The sequence below is a fragment of the Marmota marmota genome, unplaced genomic scaffold, assembly GCF_001458135.2.
Source record: "Marmota marmota marmota unplaced genomic scaffold, marMar, whole genome shotgun sequence".
NCBI lineage: Eukaryota > Metazoa > Chordata > Mammalia > Rodentia > Sciuridae > Marmota > Marmota marmota.
In genome coordinates, this window is record NW_026000019.1 from 21648348 (window position 1) to 21669189 (window position 20842).

At 35.4% G+C, this 20842-nt stretch overlaps 1 protein-coding gene across 6 annotated transcripts in view; it reads left to right on the forward strand.

Moving 5' to 3' along the window:
- Nme7 (NME/NM23 family member 7) overlaps positions 1–20842 on the forward strand; it is a 173403-nt gene that overhangs the window by 55427 nt on the left and 97134 nt on the right. For all 6 annotated transcript variants that reach the window (XM_015491864.2, XM_048810071.1, XM_048810072.1 and 3 more), the window contains one exon: positions 12317–12422. In XM_015491864.2, the coding sequence (XP_015347350.1) occupies positions 12317–12422 (106 nt within the window). The remainder of the gene's footprint in view (positions 1–12316; positions 12423–20842) is intronic.

Consider the following 20842-nt stretch of genomic DNA (forward strand, 5'->3'; position numbering starts at 1 on the left):
CTTGGTACGGCAGAGATGCTTAAGAAAGACACACACACACACACACACACACACACACATTCAGTAGAAAATGAGCACCGTCTTTACTTTTTTCTCTCCTTCTTTTATACAGCATTGTTAATTAAAACAAGGGGAAAGAAAAACATCCTTTCGGCAGCTTAATCCTTGCAAACATGGATAAACATTCTCAGGAAAACTTTGTTTATGGTCACAGTGCTCCATATTTCTTATCAATTAACTTCTGGTTAGTTATTCCCAGGCAAACACATACACACACACACACACACACACACACACACACACATATAAAATTTTACACTTGGCAAAACATTCTTTTATCTTCTTAAGACAGCAACAAGGACACAGTTCAAAGAGTTCATACTTTCTCACAGAACTCCTTGTTTTGCTAAGCACAGCAAAACTTAACTGTTTGTGTGCTTGAGCACACAGTTCCCCCTTAAATAACAATGACGGCGATTGCGCCTGTCTTAGGTTGTGAACCATACTGCAACATTCTTACCCGTCATGGAGGACTTCAATTGATGGGAAATGTAAGCCTCTGTCTTAAATTGATATGTGCAGTGATTCATCTTACCCGTCACTGGCAACAATCATCCAAACCGTCGGGAGGCATATGAAGTCACCACAGGAGGACGAGATAAGAGACAAGTGATCATACAGCGACCAATGAAACAAACAAGTATAGACATGCCAAATATCAAAATCACACATATCATTAATTGTTTTAACCAGGAAATATTAGGAAGTCAAGATGTTAACCATGAAAATAGTTCTTCATTTCCTTCATATTGTCTGATATTATCAATCATTTCTTTCAAATGATGAATTTCTGTATCAATAGGAACACTGTTATCTGTCAGATTAAAGCAACACATATTTTTTACTTGAATACATTTTTTATGGTGTAACAATAGTAAATAATCTATAGCAGCTCTATTATCCAAAACTCCTTGTCGTAAAACCTGCTGTTCTTCATTCAACAAGGCTAGAGCAGTAGATGTACAATTAATGTTTTTTGTCATTACACATGCCAATTTCATAGCTGTCTTATAAGCTCCTACTGCCAATCCAGGGATCCCTACAAGGGAAAAAGTCAATGCGTCAAACTCTGCTTTAGATAATAAGTTTATATCGTCCTTACAGTCCGATGTTAGTGTAGCCATTCTTTATAAGCGACGAGAAGGATGTTCAGGAAGCAAATCACCAGTGGAGGGAAGGAAAACTATGAGACGACTAAGACAGCAACGTGTTCCATGAGTCATATTTGCCGGTATGTAGTTGAATGTATAAGTTCCACAGGGAAAAAAACCAGCCTCTTGGAAGTGGCACATGTCCATAACTTGAAGGAACCGCAAAGGAATTATTACATGCAAAGGAAGGTCCCATAGATCTACATTTAGTTGCACAATTATGAAACTCAGTGCAGGTGTCATTATCTGTTACAATAACAGTAGTGGTTATAACTTGAACTGCATTTCGGGGTAGGCGATAAGAAGGGGTGCTCCAATTAGAATAATCAGCATAAGTAATAGTTTTATCAAAATTGGAGAAAAAGGTCATATTTTTTTATTTCTTCTGCTGGATGACAGACAGGTAGTAAACAGGAACCCAATATTGCTCCCAAATGGACATCTTGTTTTAGGTAGATATTATCAGTCCCTGCCAATTGAACCAATATCAGCCATACATTGGTTTTATTGAAAGAGGCAACTTCCATAGCTCCGAAAAGGAGAAAAAAGGTTAGGGACAGCATCTATAAGATATAAAACAAACCAAAGAGGTAAAAGCATTCATGATGTAGTTTTAGAAGAGTCAAACCATAAAAAACGAGAAGGAATCTATCGAGGTCCCGGATCATTTTGCGGAAAAACACAGGCAGCTCCTTTTCCCCACATTAATGCAGGATCAGGACCCATCCATTGTCCTGTTAAAACATCTTTCCACCTTACAAGTGGATGGGCTGTTTGTCCCTTAGCATGCCATAAGTGATCTGCAGCTGTCAGTTTGTAGCTGGGTCTACAGTTAAAAAACTTAAAATAAATAATACATGTGCTAGACGAGAGCGGGGACTGCCGCTACTCCCCCCTTTTGTTTTTGACAGATATGCTTTAAGAGTTTGATGAGCTCGTTCTACTAAACCTTGTCCTTGAGGGTTATAAGGAATATCTGTCGTGTGTTTTACATCATAAGTGTGAAGAAATCTTGCAAATGATGTACTAGTATATGTTGGTCCATTATCCGTTTTAATATGTTTAGGGAGACCCATAATAGATAAAGCTTCCATACCATGAGCAATTACATCTTTGACCCTTTTCCCTGAATGAGGAAATGAGAGTAAGTATCTATAGACACATGAACATACGCTAATTTGCCAAAAATGTTAATGAGTAACATCCATTTGCCATAAATGACCCTGTAAAAGGCCTCTAGGATTAATGTCAAAATCAGGAGAGTGTATCTGTGTAGAGCAGAGGGAACAATCGCGAATAATTTGAGAAGCTGCTTCACGAGAACTTTTACAATGATAAGCTAAAGAAGAAGCATTAAGATGAAATTGAGAATGTAAAGTTTGGGGATCCATAGACAGAAAGGCAGACATTTTGGAGGCTAAATAAGCGGCAGCATTTTTCTCACTAAGTGGTCCTGGTAAAGTTGAATGACCTTTGTGTTTAATAGAGAAACCTTTAATTCTGTTACTCAGTGCTGGATAATCATACTAGCAAACACCAAGCCTACCTGTGTAGGTTAGGAATATCTGTAGGCCTTAAACTAAAAACTTTTGTCTCTGGCATCTCCTCGTCTCTTTTTATAGTTATCAGACATTTCTGTCTGAGAATCCTTCTTTGTAGCCTCCAGTCTTACTTATTTTACTTATCTCAGGCTCACATAAGGTGTTTACCTTAAATTATTATTATTATTATTATTACTAAAAATGCCCAGGAATGGCTGTGTTTGGGTTTTAACTGTCTTTACTGAGTGTTTAAGATGAAGCAGTCAAACTGACTTTTGTTCCTATCTATTGTTAAGTCAGCTGAGTTTTTATGGGAGTCATCCCTGGGGAAACTTTACAGCAGCTTCTCAGTTCTGCTAGTACCATTTGCGCTAGGATGGGTCCAGGTCTAGCTTGACCATGTGGCTTCCCTTGGAAGCATCAGGGATGTCTCCCTTCTCCAATGACCCTCCTCTTCATAGCAAACGCACTGTTTGGCTTTCTGTTCTCCAGTGGTCTCATTAATCTCCCTAATCGGGAGGTTATGTGGCCCAGAGTTGCAAAGCTCTTTAGAGAAGTTCCCCTGTTCCCTGGATTCAGATTGACTCAGAGGGTAAGAGCCAAATATTGGTTTTCTTGACCCTTTTGATTTAACTTTAATTTTAAATCTTCATCTTAAACATCCAGTAAATAAATTTTAACAGCCTTATATTAAGAGTACTGGGCTTTAATGTCTATAACTTTATAATTATTTATCTTTTTTATTAATTGGGGTCTGTATTATCCTATCTGTCTTGTAGGTGATGGCTTATTATCTTAAATTAACCCAGGTTGTGTGTTTTTAAAGCAGTACATCTGTAAAACATTAACAGGCAATCTTTAGACCATTTATAAGAAAACTACAAAATAAAATTAACAAAAGTGAAAACATATTTAGTTTGTGTAATAGCTACCTTGAATTTTGGCTGAGTTAACATTATATCCCCTGTTTGAGATCTTAGTAATCTTGATAGAAAAAAAAAAAAAAAAACCCAGCTTTTGAACATAACTTTAAATGAACTAAAATCTGGCCTTCTGCTTTTGTAGTCATTCTCACATGTAGTAAGATGGGACCCAGAGCCTTATCTCAAGTAACGCAGGGCTTTTTATAAATCTTAAGTGTTTTAGTTCTTAAGTTGATCTTTGTCTTTTAAATATCATTTTACAAAGTTTACATAAATTGTTTGAGGTCACTTGAACATTAGCTAACACCATAGGATATCACATTTAAAACATGAATTAAAGAAAGGCTGAAAATTTTTAACCATTTGTGGAAAGGTAGCAAAATATTTTGTGCTTATCAATATTAACCTTTACATAGATTAGGCTCTCATTAACTTAAAAATACATTTAAATTATTTCCCAATGTAAAAAGTAATATAAAACTTTTAACATATCTTATCGATAACGGGTAAATAAATCCCCAATATGTTTTTTTTTTCAGTTTTCAAAATAAATTTTATTTACAAAAGAGGTAGAGGGCTAGACTTAAACCCTTTAATCTATTGTCAGAGTCACAGAAAACTTACAGGTTAAAAATAACATATTGCAAACTGAGAACATTCAAAGTGTGTATCATAATAAAGTGAGAAAATGTTTACTGTTCTTCTGAATAGCTTGAAGAAAGCAGGTTTTTCCTTATAATTAAAAATTGTACACAATAAATTAATAAATATGTAAATATCAGAAAAACATGGACCTTAAATTTCCCCTCATTGAGTCAGTTTGAAAATGTAGTATTTTTTTTTTCCAAGAAAATTACATATACTTTGTACTGGGAAATATATATGTCCACCATAGGTGAGGCACCAAATAACTGGCTACTCCAGTGACGGTTTATGGTGGTACACATGCAGTGGTTCTGTTTGAAGGGTACAAATGTGCACAACAGAATAGACTCTCTCTAACCAAGGTTTAGCTAGTTACTACAGAAACCACAAATCCAATGCAGATAATCTGTCCATTATCACCCAATATGTTTTTTTTAAGCTTAAAATTACCATACAACCTTAGAACACCAGCTTGATATAATGCTCTCTTAAAGCTTCTACCTTACAGACTTGTATACCTGGAAGATATGAGCATATTAACAGCATCACAATTACATTGATGTTTTTATATTAACCAAGTTTAGCTTTTAAAGAAGTGACAGTACAATGCTCTAAAATAACAGTTCTTATTTAACCAGTTGTTTAATTTTTATGGTTACTTGCTCTAGAAAAAATAAAACTCAATAAACACAATGTTATGGGTAAACATGTTTTAAGAAATTTTTGTCTTTGTAACACATGACTGATTGTAAAAACAAACTTATACAGACCTTAGTAAATCTATCAGATATCTAACAAAAGTACTCATGAATGAGTAATCCCATATTAAATTTACTTTACTTATTTTATCAAAATATTAGACAAGTATATTGAACAGTATTAGTTTTTTTTTTGAAGGAAAAGTCCTAGAACCAAGGTATATTAGACATTTTATAGACATTAATATTTTATTAGTTTTTTTTGAACACCTAGAAAAACTTGTAAACTTAAATTTAAAGACATTTATTTTTATCTGTTTATTAAATTTAAATTGAACCATTTTAATCACGTGAATTAAAGATCTTTGGATCCATTTTTTAAAATTTTTATGAGCGCTCCTTATATATGTTAATTTGTATATCATATATATGATATATGGACATATGCACATATGCACACAATTCACAAAATTTTATATTTTACATCTGTTTTGTCAACAGATACCATACTATGATTTACTATCCTTGTCCAAATCATATATATCCATATCATATACAACACATAACACAAGTGTGCACACATAATACAATAGTAAAGGCCTTGTAGCTTTTTGCAGGTGAAATCTCCATTGCAATGTTTTTTAAAAAAAAACTCCACAGTTGATTACAAATAGAACTGATCAGAAAAACATTTACCTAAGTCTGTAGGATCAAAATCATGAGCTCAAAAAAATACAGAATCTAAGAAAAAGCAAGAGTCCTAGAAAAAATGACCGGCCAGTAATTAGTAAATACCATACAATGTACTTTTTTTTTTTTTCCTTAGGCCTCAGATCAATCTCCTACTGAGCTTGCAGGCTTCTTTCATTTGCATTTTAATGTAAGTTTTGACTGAGGTCTGGAAGGAGCAAGGAAAACTGTTATTCTGAGCAGACACCTCATGTATAAGGCATTTTAACCATAAGTCATAATTTTTAGGTTTGAATGTTGAAAATTATGATATAAGTTTAAGACACAATTCACAAAATTTTATATCTTTACATCTTGTTTTGTCAACAGATACCGTACTATGATTTACTATCCTTGTCCAAATTAATGCTCTGGTATACACAGTGACATTTTTTTAGGCTACCCAATTTAAAAATTGGTGAAAAACCTGAATGATTGGGAGTTACTTGCCAACTTGGAAGTAGAGTTCTTTAGTTTTCCATCCTAAGTATTTAAGTTCTCTGGCATGAATTATCTGAAATCATAAACTAAACAATTACCTAAACCCAACTTTTAACTGCAAGATTGTGCAATGCTTCAAAAACCCATTTAGATAAGTAGACAGAGGTAGCATAATCCTTACAGTTCAGGGAAGGAAGGCGGGAGTTCCCCGAAGCAAAATAGGGCTTCAGCAGCTGCTGGGAGTCCCTCAGTCCCTCCTTTTACTTACAGGATTAGCTCCTCTTTTGTAGGTGGTGGATCCTCTGTTTTTAATTTAGAAGCATCAGAAATGGGGGCCTCATCATCTGAGGAATCACTTTCACTCACTGAAACTATTGATTCCCTGTCCTGAACCTCCATCCAAGTTCCCCGTGTCTGCTGTAAAAAATCACGCACTTTTACATCTGGAGATAAAAGTGCATCTTTTACCAACTTCCACAAAGAAAAAGTAGCTACAGGTGAACTGCCCGGACCCTTTTCCCTTAAATATTTTTGCGAATTTTCTTTTACATCTTCCCAATCAGGAACCATTAAATTCCCTGAGTGCAAAAACCAAGGAGATGCAGTTTTAATAGCAAGCATAAAAGCAGAAGCTGTTTTTCTATTAATTACAATTCCTTGCTCCTTAAGCAAAGTCATAATTGCCTGTAGCATTTGACTTCTTGAGAATTTCTGATCCCATGGTACCTCTCCCCTTCACTTACCTTTGCCAGTAAGGGGACTCTCTGCTGCCCACCCAGGGACGCCACCTGTCAGACCCGCTGACAATCTGTAATTCCTGGTACAGCAGAGATGCTTAAGAAAGACACACACACACACACACACACACGCGCGCGCGCATTCAGTAGAAAATGAGCACCGCCTTTACTTTTTTCTCTTCTTCTTTTATACAGCATTGTTAATTAAAACAAGGGGAAAGAAAAAACATCCTTTCGGCAGCTTAATCCTTATAAACATGGATAAACATTCTCAGGAAAACTTTGTTTATGGTCACAGTGCTCCATATTTCTTATCAATTAACTTGTGGTTAGTTATTCCCAGGCAAACACACACACACACACACATATATATATATATAAATTTTACACTTGGCAAAACATTCTTTTCTCTTATCTTCTTAAGACAGCAACAAGGACACAGTTCAAAGAGTTCATACTTTCTCACAGAACTCCTTGTTTTGCTAAGTACTACCAAAAACTGTTTGTGTGCATGAGCACACACCTCTCCCTGTGTGTGCCCTGGTGTTCTTGCTCAGTTGCATATGCTCACTCTGCCACCTTGCCTTGGAATTCCATCTCTCCTTATACCTAAGTAATTTTTACTTGTCCTTTAAAATTCAACTCAGAGTTCTTTAGCATTATGGGTACAAATTCTTCATCCAGATACATGATTTGCAAATATTTTCTCATGGGGCTTGTGATTTACATCTTCCATCTGTTCAACAGTGTCATTGGATAAGAAGCTTTTACTCTCGAAGTTCTGCCCTTCATGAAGTGTACTCTTTCATTATTGTGGTTTTGGTGTATAACTAGCAAACTGTTGCCTCACCAAGGATCACAGATTTCTCTCCTTTGTTCTGGAACATTTAGTTTCAGGTTTTACATTTAGCTCTGTGGTCCATTTAGAGTTATTTTATATATGCAGTAAGGTATGACCAAAACCTATTGTTCCATATCTGGGTATCTGGTGTTCCAGTGGCATTTGTTGAAGATGGTCCTTCCCCCACTTCACTGCCTTGCACCTTTGTTGACTGTATGTGTAGGGGTCTACTTCTGGACTCTGTTCTGTGTTGTTCATCCATTAGTCTCTCTGTGCCAATTTCATACTTATTTTAGCAATCACAATTAAAATTCAGCAATAGATTTGAGTAGGCACTTCATCAAAGAAGATAGATGAGTGGTAAATAAGCACACAAAAAAGACAGCATCTTTAGACATTAGAGAGATGTTGATTAGAACCACAGACTGACCACAGCAAGAGATAAGGATGAAGAAAAACTAAAAGTTACACTGCTGTTCGTAATTAGAAAGTCATGCAACCACTTTAGAAGAGAGTTTAGAAATTTCCCAGAAAATTAACCTATATATATACCCTATGACACAACCATTCCACCTTGAAGTGTTTACATAAGAGAAATGAAAGAAAATGTCAATGCAAAAAAGACTTGGGCATGAATATCTCACACCATACTACCTGTTGCTTTTGTCACCTCATTTTATGGTTGCAGAAACTGAGACTCAGGGAGCTTAATTACCATGCCCACGTGAGGACTCAAGCCCAGACACTGGCTCCTGAGCCCCTGTGCTTAGCTACCATTCTCTACCAGGCGTGCTGGAAGCAGGCACCTGATTTTCTTCAAGTGTTATGGACTTTTAGAATGCGATTTAAAAAGTATGGGAAAGAAAATTTGTCATTAACAATCCTTCAGCAAAGTTTTGAAGAGATTATCTACTTATGGCACATTCCTTCCAGCTCATACCTTTGATCATGTGTATAGTTTACACACTAAACATCATCTTACATTGTTTTAATTGCATTCCTTTTTCCATTTGCTATTTTATTATAACATTTTAGATGACTTCATATTTCATTAATGTTTTGAGTTATTGTCTGAGGAAAGATTTGTCATTTTAGGAGAGTGGGTAAGAGAAAAATTTAAGTATGCAATTTTCATCTGGGGAATTTACTAAACTATTTAAAATTACCATGTACAGGTAAAAAGTTTCAAAAAACTTTTAACTGGAAATCATTTAGCAATATTTTATTGTTATAATTACGATATTAATGTAGGTTTGTCGAATGTTTTAGTGACTTACCATGGGATCTTATTAGGGTGAAAATTCGAAGAAGTGCAACTATATATTTTATGATTTGTTTAAAAATTATATGCTTAAACTTTATCAAATTGAATCTGAATTTGTTCAAGTTACAATTTTTTTTCCCTTTTTATGTTAGACAATTTAGGGAAACATAGTGCCTAAGAATGATAGCAAAAACCCTTGTAAGGAGAGGAGTTTTATACAAAATATTTAGCCCCTCAAATCACAAAAGAATATGGACCTTCTTTAGTGACTTTACATTTGTTCTGTGAAGACTTTGAATTGGTCGCCAGTGACCCACTAAAAATATTCTTGCAAATGTTAGTTGGATTACTAGGTGGGATGGACATAACTAGCTGCACAGGTAAAAAGAGAAAGTACAACATAAAGCCATAATATAGACTTGTTCACTTTTACAAAGAAGTGAAATACATATGTATACACATACACATATGTACAAAATCTGTATACTCTTTGTCTTAAATAATTGTTCATCATATGTGAGTATTTGGGAAGCTAACTACCATTTTTAGAAATTGAACAAGAGAATAAATTAGAATTAATTTGAGTAGAAATAATTGGCCAACTTACCAAGTTGTTAAGTAATTTGTTACACTAAATAGAATAATGTAGCATTGCTTTTCACTTTTGGAACTAGATATGATACAAAAAGTTCAGGGCTTTGGAGTCATAATGACATGGATTTGAATCTTGACTTTGCCACTTGTTAACTTTTAAGGCCTTGTTACTCAAGATGAGCCTCATTTTTCTTCTTTGTATTGAGGGGCTATATTTATTTTACTTGGCAAATGCAGAGTTTATAAGTTTCTGAATTTCTTCCATTCCAAAAGTATTTATTGAGGGCTAATAGTGAATAAAGTTAAGTGCCTGCCTTGAGTTTCTCTCATTTCTGATGGGGAGTGTCAGATAATAAACAAGTCAATAGACATAGCATTTTGGGTGGTAAGTGCTTTGATAGAAATAAAGAGAAAGGGAACAGAACGACTAGGTGGAAAAACGACTATGTTGAGTAAGGATGTGGAGTGCTAGCTAATGCAGGAAATCCTCACAGTCTCTAATTTGAGAAAGATATGAAGGAAATGGAGGCGAAAACCATGAAATTATCTGGGGAAGGGACACTTTAGGAAGAAAGACAACAATAAATGCAAAAGTTTTGAGATGGGAACATATCTGCTGTGTTCAAAGAACTATGCGGGGGCAAGGCTAATGATGCCACGGCAGGAACAAAAGTGGTCCAAATGGCTGGAGGTTAGGTAAGAGGTGCAGATCATATGAGCCTTGTAGGATGTCTAGGACACTAGACTTCACTCTGAATGAGATGGGAGAGGATGGATTAAAGGATTTCCAGATAAGATTGTATAGGTGGGTGAGAAAAGGGGGAGGTGTCAGGGATCAATATTTTTTCTCTTCCTGTATATGTACTTGGGAGCAAGGAAAACAGTGTGGCAGAAAAAGAACAGATTGGAGTGAAAGCATGAACTCTGTTTTGGACATTTTGAAGATGAATGTCTGTTAAATGGTATTTCCAGTTACGAGTGTGGAGTTTAGGGAGGAGGTTGGGTTGGAAGTGGAAATTGGGAGCCAAGAGATGACAGATGGCATTTAAAGTTGTAGGAGTCAATGAGATCACCAGGAGAATGACTGTAGATCGAAGACAGACTGAACCCTGGAACTCTACCACATGTAGAGATCAGACAGACAAGAGAAATCCATCAAAGGAGACTGAGAGAAGTAACCTTTGAGGTAGGAAGCATTCCAGGATTTGGGAATGATCAACTGAGTCAAATACTGTTGGGTCAAAAGGGTCAGTTCTGAAAATTAACCTGCAGACTTGGTAACATGGATGTGGTGAGAGATTTCCATGAGCAATTTTGGTGAAATAAAAACCTGATTGATTGAGGGTTTAAGAGAGACTGGAGTAAAGCCATCTCTTCTGAGTTTTGTGGTGAAGATAGCAGAGAAGTGGGAGCTTTAGAAAGCACAACACTTTGTCTTTTACAGCTCTCCCATGCTTTCTTGTCCCACCAGTTCCACTTTATTCCTCCAGTGATTACCTGCCAGGCCCCTTGAGGTATTTCAGTTCTTATTTGTACCATAGGGTTCTCTGATATTGTGTGATCCAAAGATCTTGTGCAGGATGAAAAGTGGTAATTGATAATGTTATTGATCCAGAAGAGTGGCAGAGGCAGCAATATGATAAAGAGGAACTCAGTGTCTAAGGAACAGAATATTTTTTATTTTAATGTGTTTCTAAGCTGTCTCACCACTGGAACAGCTCAAGCCTGTATACTGTTTGAACACGTCCTCTTACTCTTTTATCAAAAAAACGTCATTAGTGTGGCATATCTTGTGATCTTTAAATTTTGAGTTCAGTTTAAAAAGTGAATATTATTTTTTGAGCCATGCATTGTTTTAGTTACTTTGGTGCCTACAAAGATATGCAAATTAGTTCCAGTCTTAAAATTTATAATTTGTAGAGGCAAATCACAACTTTGAGGTAGAACAGATGCCCCAGTCAGGGGCTTCAGGAAAAGCCTCCTAGAGGAAATGGTATTTAAAGTGGCCCTTTCTGTATTACTAGGGTCTTGGAGCTTGATAGGGAATAATGAAAATAATAGTAACAAAACGTAGAGGCAGGAAAGCATCTAAGTAATTAAAAGGCCTAATTAATGTACCATCTGTGTGGCTAACTCAGAATCCTGGGTTGTCATTTTAACAAATCATGTACAAAGCAAATAAGACAGCCTGAATTGGGCTTTAAAACATGGTTCACTTCATTTGACTTATGCTAGAACTATCCTAAATTAGTTTTAACCAACTGTAGTTCTCAGACTCCTGAATGTTAATCTTTATTTCTATAAAGATTTCCTTGTTTTTAATTTTATTTTACATATTTTAATGAAAATTAAAATTAGATCTGTGTCTTATGAACTATGCTTTTGGGAAAATAAGAACTTCACAATTATTACTTGCAATATCCAAAATTTAAGACCTTGTCAGTTATAATCAGAAACAGAATGATCCCTAATCTATGCTTTACTACTTCTTCATATGTTCTTTTGATAATAAGCTTTGAACAGGGTTAAGTTAATCAGTTACTGTTTATAAAACTCACATTTAGAAACTTGGAAACAAAGAATTTATATTATGAAACTTTGAAAGTAATTGCATAATATACCCCCACCCAGAAATATCCTGTAAGTTAGAGAGAAGAGGTCCTGTGGGTCACAGTCTTTTCTCTGTCTTTAGGAAATGGAGTTATTTTTCCCTTCAAGTGGAGGTTGTGGGCCAGCAAACACTGCAAAGTTTACCAGTTGTACCTGTTGCATCATTAAGCCCCATGCTATCAGTGAAGGTAAGTGTTCTGTTGAATACAGTAGCTCCAGTATATTTTGGTAATAGAACAGTTTGTTTCACTAATATTTTTTCTTCCCGTATTTTATGTGATGAAATTAAAGTATCATTTTAATATTTCAATTTACTTTTTCTTTGAAGGTATGTAAGTAGTGATGACAGGTTATAAGGGGAAATCTGTCCAAATCTGTCTTTATCTTTGCACATTTTTAGAAGGTGTTTCTTGAGTTGCTGATCATGGTCCTGCTCACTCCTGTTAATAGGTCTTGATTCCTTGACTTAATTTTCCTTCTGTCTTTCCAATCACTTAACTGTGATTCACAGAATTTACTTAAATAGCACTCCTAATGTTTAATTTAAAACAATGTCTACCATACCTGTATCATACTCTTCCTAAGACAGGTGGAGAAACTGCCTTCACTTCTCAGTATCTAAAAAATCTTCTTGAGAAATATGTGTGTCTGTAGTATGTGTATGTGCACCCATGTACATATATATATGTACATATATGTGTATATGCTGTGAGAATTGGAAAGGTTCTTTTCTTTTAATCTCAATTCCTTCATCTGTTTATTTTAATCTGTTGTATGTGTTTCTATCAGCTATCCCAGATTTTTTTTTTGGAAGTGAGATGGGGAATAATTAAAAAAAAAATCATCCTTATTAAATTAGAGTATGTAAATAACATACAGAATTTTATGATTTTTTTTCCATTTTGTTTTCTAAGCATCAAAGTGATTTATGTAATTTAAAAAGTGGAAAATAAAAAATAAAAATAAATAAAATTTAACTTTTCTGTCATCTATAGGTGGTCATTATTAGTATTTTAATGCATTTCCTTCAAATCCTTTTCTTTTGTATTGTGTGTGTGTATACAGGGGTACACCGAGACACATGAATGTAATTGTTAATATGGTTGAAATGTAGATTGATAGGCTGTTGCTTTAATTTTTGTGGGCATTTTTTACCTTAAGTCTTTATGAATATTTTAATTGTTTATTTAATATAAATAATTAAATATAAATATGGATGTAGTATACTATTTGAATACTTAGGTTGTTCCTACTTTTTTAATATTAAAAATAAAATTTTATAGAATGTATTTGTACATAAATATTTGCTCTTTCTAATCCTTTCCTCTGGCTAGTTTCCTACAAGTAGAAATGTTGGTTGAAAAGATATAAACCTTAAAATCTTGTTGCATAATTAATAGTTTATTAATTATTTAGGCAATACTTAAATAATTTATAGATTTTGAGGAGTATAATTATATGGAACTAACATCTATGATGACTAACACATTTATGAAGAACTTACCACATGTGCCAGGTAGCAGACTGGGTGGAACCTTTTACATTTTCTTTAATTGTCAGAGCAAATATGTCAAGTTGGTGAATTTATTATTATTTTTCCAAGAAGAACAGTGAGATTCTGTGAGGATATTTTCCCTAACTGGAATAGGGAAGCCAGGATGACAACACTAGCTGGATTTTTTTTTTTTTTTAAGCTTTCATACTCTTTCCTCTATGATGTAGCATCCCAATATCAGCAAAAGCAAAGTTGATAGCATTTTTTAAAGGAAGTGATAGCAATACAAATGTCTGATAATCCATGAAAAAGTCCTGGAATCTCAAATTGTACCCATTTTTCGTATCTATGGAGTAGTATGTGTATGTATTTATATATTAACATACATACGTGCGTATACACATACACATGCAACTTGTTACATTCATTTTTCTTACCTAGGGAGAGGTATGGATATGTGTATGTATTTATGTATTTACATATACACATGAATATGTTTATTCACACACACAAACCTTATTACACTAATATTTCTTAGATGTGTGTGTGTGTGTATATATATATATATATGCAAATAAGTGTGTATTTCATGTGTGTATATATGTGTGTATATACTTATATACAAGCACATTTCTTTAGGTAAGGAAAATTAATGCAACATAAATAAGATCTCAATTTTTTATATTCAAATGTGCATTTTATTTGTGAATTATTTCTGAAGAAGTCTGATTTTATTTTTTTCCCTTTTTATTTAATTATTTATACATGACAATAAAATGCATTTGTGCATTTTGATATGTCATATATAGTGGGATATAATTCTCATTTTTCTGAGTATACATGTTGTAGAAACAATGGTCATGCAGTCACATATATACATAAAGTAATAATGTCTGTTTCGTTCTCTTGTCTTTCCTATCCCCACATTCCCTCCTCTCCCCTCCCTTCACTTCCCTCTATCTAATCTAAGGTATCTATTCTTCTCTAGTGTCCACCCCCCCTTATTGTGAATTAGTATCTGCATATTAGAGAAAACATTGGGCCTTTGGTTTTTTTGGATTGGCTTATTCACTTAGCATGATATTCTCCAGCTCCATCCATTTACTGGCAAATGCCATAATTACATTCTTCTTTAAAGTTGAGTAATATTCCATTGAATATATGTACCACATTTTCTTCATCCATTCATCTATTGAAGGACACCTAGGTTGATTCCATAGTTTAGCTATTGTGAATTGAGCTACTATAAATATTGACGTAGCTGCATTACTGTAGCATGCTGATTTTTAAGTCCTTTGAATATCCACTGAGGCGGGGATAGCTGGGTCAAATGGTGATTCCATTCCAGTTTTCTGAGGAATCTCCATATTGCTTTCCATAGTGGTTGCACCAATTTGCAGTCCCATCAGCAATGTATGAGTCTACCTTTTTCCCACATTCTTGCTAACATTTATTGTTGCCTATATTCTTAATGATTGCCATTCTGATAGGAGTGAGATACAATCTTAGTGTAGTTTTGATTTGCATTTCTCTAATTGCCAGAGACGTTAAACACTTTTTCATATATTTGTTGATTGGTTATATTTCTTCTTTGGTGAAGTGTCCAGTTCCTTAGCCCATTTATTGATTGGGTTAGTTGTTTTTTTGGTGTTAAGTTTTTTGGGTTCTTTATATATCCTAGAGATTAATGGTTTATCAGAGGTGCATGTGGTAAAGATTTTCTCCCAATCTGTAGGCTCTCTCCTCACATTACTGATTATTTCTTTTGCTGAGAAGAAGCTTTTTAATTTGAATCCATCCCATTTATTGATCCTTGATTTTACTTCTTGTACTTTAAGGGTCTTCTTAAGGAAGTCAGATCCTAGGCCTCATTTCCCTCTAAGAATTTTTTATTTTATCCTTGATTTCTTCTACTATCCATTCATCATTCAGTAGTGTACTTTTTACTTTATCGTTGATTTCTAATTTCATTCCATTGTGATCTGATAGAATGCAGGTTATTCTCTCTGTTTTTTTTTTTTTGTATTTACTAAGAGTTGCTTTGTGGCTTATGATATGGTCTATATTTTAGAGAAGGAGTCATGTGCTGCTGAGAAGAAAGTATATTCACTTATTGATGTATGAAATATTCTATATATGTCTGTTAAGTCTAAATTATTGATTGTATTATTTAGTTGTATAGTTTCTTTATTTAGTTTTTGTTTGGAAGATCTGTCCCTCAGTGAGAGAGGGTTGTAAAAGCCACTCGGTATTATTGTGTTGTGGTCTATTTGATTCTTAAAATTGAGAAGGGTTTGTTTGATGTGTGCAGATGCTCCGTTGTGTCAGGCATAAATATTTATAGTTGTTATGTCTTGTTGCTGTATGGTTCCCTTAAGTATGAAATGTTCTTCTTTGTCTCTTCTGATCAACTTTGGCTTGAAGCCTGCTTTATCTGAAATGAGGATGGAAACCCCTGCTTGATTAGACAGTCCATGTGAGTGATATGTTTTTCCCATCCTTTCACCTTTAGCCTGTGGATGTCTTTGCCCATGGAGTGAGTCTCTTGATGACAACATATTGTTGGGCCTTGCTTTTTAATCCCATCTACCAGTATGTCTTTTGATTGATGAGTTTAGGTCATTAACATTCAAGGTTATTATTGAGATATGATTTGTATTCCCTGTCATTTTGACTTATTTCTGGTTTTCAATTTAACTTAGTTTCTCCTTTGGTTGAATATTCTTTTAATGTAGATTCTCACTTCTCTGGTTTTCACTTTTTTTTTTTTTTTCACTTCATCCTCATGGAGTATTTTGTTGAGGATGTTTTGTAGTGCAGGATTTCTGGTTGTGAATTCTTTTAATTTTTGTTTATCATGGAAGGTTTTAATTTAATCTCCAAATCTGAAACTTAATTTTTCTGGATATAAAATTCTTAGTTGGCATCCATTTTCTTTCAGAGCTTGAAATATATTATTCCAGTATCTCCTAGCTTTGAGAGTCTGGGTTTAGAAATCCATTGAGATCTGAATTGAATTTCCCCTATAAGAAATTTTAATTTTATATTTTTCTCTTACAGCCTTTCAGATTTTATCTTTATTCTCTGTGTTAGTCATTCTCATTATAATGAGTCTTGCTATGGGTCTGCTGTCATTTTGTACATTTGGGGTCCTGTAAGCCTCTTATATTTGATTTTTCCATTCCATTCCTTAGGTTTGGGAAATTTTCTGCAATTATATCATTGAAAAGATTGTGCATTCCTTTGGTTTGCATCTCTGCCCCTTTATCTATTCCAATAACTCTTAAATTTGGTCTTTTCATGTTATCCCACAATTTTTGGATGTTCTGTTCATGGTTTCTTATCATCTTCTCTGCATGGTCAACTCTATTTTCAAGATTATATATTTGTCTTCATAGTCTGAGGTTCTGTATTCCAAGTGGTCTACTCTTTGGTGATGCTTTCTATTGAATTTGTAATTTGGTTTATTGATTCCTTCATTTTGAAGATTTCTGCTTGTTTTTTCCCCCACAATCTCTATTCTTTATTGAAGTGATCTTTCACTTCCTGTATTTTTTCCTTGATTTCACTCCTTGAACTGTCCTTTAATTAACAGATCAATTTAACTGTACATTCTGAATTCCTTTGTGGACTTCTTTGCTTCTACTGGTGTTATCAGTGGCTTCTGTTGTTGAAGCCTGTTGGTTTATTTGGGGCACTTTATTTCATTGTTTTTTCATGTTGTTCGCGTGTTTCCCCATCTAGAAATATGGATCTAAGGCAGCAAAGATTCTACCCTGTAGACCTATAGTGCCCCTGAAGGTTTCCAGCACCTTGCCTTTAATGATGTGAGCCAAAATCAACAACACCCAGAAACAATATATAGCCTTAAACCTAATAGCTTCCACTAAGGCATCTACTGCTTTCTTGCATTAAACCAAAATGATGAGTTCAATAGCTATCTATAGTATAAACAGAAAATTTACTGAAATGATTCACAATTTCAGATGGTGGATGAAAGAACAGAAGTAGCATAGTAGGTGATGTTCGCAAGGGAGGAAGATAGAAGCAAAGATTCACAGGAAAAGTGGAGGAGGAGCTAACAGATTGGCTAGTGGTTGGAGAAAAGTTGGAAAGAGAATCCAAGAAAACAGACAAGTGATAGGAAGAATACAAACAAAGAGAAAAAAAATTAAAGATATAAAAATACAACAACAATGCAAAACACCATTCATATATCATTGTCCTTCATACACTGACTGAGGCATAAAAAACTCCCTGATCTAAATATGGTAGAGATGTTAGTGAATAGAAAAATAAAATAAATCTCAATGGAAAGTCGAACTGTCTTCATCAGCATTCAAAAGTTTCTCAGCCCTATCTCTGATGTCTCATGGGATCTCCAGACCCAGATCTGCCCTTGCAGACCCAGTGACTATCCCACTGATCTGGGCTTCAGATACCTCAGGCTCAGCCACATTGCAGTCCCAAGATGTCAGTGCTTCCTCTACTTGCAGAGAGACCACCAGGGATACACTCTCTCAAAGGAGCAACCCTGAGATGCAGCAGCAAGATAGGGCCTCCATCAGGAAGACCCCAGACACCCCCACACTGGACCTGCAGGTCCAGGCCAAAGTCCCCAGACAGATGCTGTTGTGGTGTTAAACCTGCTGGCACCCTGGTCCCAGGCCCTGGTCTGCACCCCAAGATGGGTGCGGCCACATGCAAACAAACCTGGAGTCTCCCCACAGCAGTCCTCCAGGCGGTGGTGGCCCGGTAGTGGCTATGGTTGGTGCAGCAGGTGGCGGGTCAGCAGCAGCGGTACTGAAACAGCTTTTGCACTGGAGGTTGCAGGAGCAACTGCAGCTCTGGGGGCAGTGTCACCCAGGCGATCTATGCAGGGCAGTGGCGGTATGCATCGGGGCAGCCGTGCCTGTGGTAGCAGCAGCACCCAGAAAGAAGACCTCCAGGCGAACTCGGGGTGGCAGCTACCATATCAGAGGCAGCAGGGATGGTGGAAGCGATGTAGGCGGCAGCCGATTGGAGGAGGCACCTTCGGCTTTCAGCAGCAGCCGTGACCTCAGAGGTAGCGTTGAAGGTAGACAGAGAAAAGACCTCTGGGCATGGCAGTGGCATCTGCAAGATCTCGATTTTTAACACAGTGTACATACATATATGTCTACAACTGTAACACACACACACACTTGACTATGGTGAGACAGTTGCTCATTTAAAGTCCTCACCTTTTAAAAAATTCTTATTTGCTTGAAGAAAGTGACTTATATTCATAAGATATTAAAATGTCAGAATCCAAAAAAAATTCTTATCATTGGCATCTTAATATGTTTTATTAAGTTGGATTTTTATCTGATTTAATTTTTTCTAAGGAAAAATGTGATGCATGGCAATAGACTGACATAAAACTAGAATTAAAATAAATGCTAGCTATTTATCTTAATATTAATACAGATAAATTAAATTGAAATTAAAATTGAAATGTATAATGAAAGATTATGTAAAAATGAGAAATTTTGTATATCATTTTTATATTTTTGCATGTTTAAATCATTTTTCATGAGAACTTTCTTTAAAGATTATATGTGTTCCCCCACACCCAGTGCTGGGGATCTAACCTAGAACTTTCCACATGCTAGGCAAGCCCTCTACCTCTGAGTTATCCTCTGTCCATTTTTATGTTTAATATCCAACATTAGGTTATATAAAGGAAAAGACATTTTGGCAAAATCTATTCATATGTTAGAATGAACTTTGACATTTTAACTCTTTTGATATTCTAAACTTGAATTTCAGGGACACTTTTAAAGAAATGTGTAATTAACCAATTTTATTGCTTACTGTAGTAAGGACACAACCCTGATGGAGTCTTAGGAGACTCTGCAAAGGAGAAGGTCCTGGGTAAACACTGCAGTTTTGAGGTCTACCCTTAAGAAGCTTAGGGCTGGCTTTTCAGTGCAGTGATCTGATTGAGAGTGGGCAGAGTTCATGAGATTGTATTTTAGGGTTAGTGATTCAAGGATCTTAACTATGTCTTTTAAATACACAGTTGTTTAGTAAATGAGTTGTTTGCTTAGTTGAGGGAAAATTGTGAATAGGGGATTGTTTGAGTAGTCTGTTGTTGGGGTAAATGAATTAAGGGGAAGTTCCTGAAGCAAACAATGAAGTTATTTACTTATTTAATCCTTATTTTTTTATTGGTTGTTCAAAATATTACAAAGCTCTTGACATATCATATTTCATACATTAGATTCAAGTGGGTTATGAACTCCCATTTTTACCCCAAATACAGATTGCAGAATCACATCGGTTACACATCCACATTTTTACATAATGCCATATTAGTGACTGTTGTTTTGCTACCTTTCCTATCTTCAACTATCCCCCCTCCCCTCCCCTCCCATCTTCTCTCTCTACCCCATCTACTATAATTCATTTCTCTCCTTGTTTATTTTCCCATTCCCCTCACAACCTCTTATATGTAATTTTGTAAAACAATGAGGTTCTCCTTCCATTTCCATGCAATATCCCTTTTCTTTCGCTTTCCCTCCCACCTCATGTCTCTGTTTAATGTTAATCTTTTCCTCCTGCTCTTCCCCCCTGCTCTGTTCTTAGTTGCTCTGATTATATCAAAGAAGACATTTGGCATTTGTTTTTTAGGGATTGGCTAGCTTCACTTAGCATAATCTGCTCTAGCGCCATCCATTTCCCTGCAAATTCCATGATTTTGTCATTTTTTAGTGCTGCGTAATACTCCATGGTGTATAAATGCCACATTTTTTTATCCATTCATCTATTGAAGGGCATCTGGGTTGGTTCCACCGTCTAGCTATTGTGAATTGTGCTGCTATGAACATCGATGTGGCAGTATCCCTGTAGTACGCTCTTTTAAGGTCTTCAGGGAATAGTCCGAGAAGGGCAATAGCTGGGTCAAATGGTGAGCATTTTTTCATGTACTTGTTGATTGATTGTATGTCCTCCTGAGAAGTGTCTGTTCAGGTCCTTGGCCCATTTGTTGATTAGGTTATTTGTTAACTTATTGTCTAATTTTTTGAGTTCTTTGTATACTCTGGATATTAGGGCTCTATCTGAAGTGTGAGGATTAAAAATTTGTTCCCA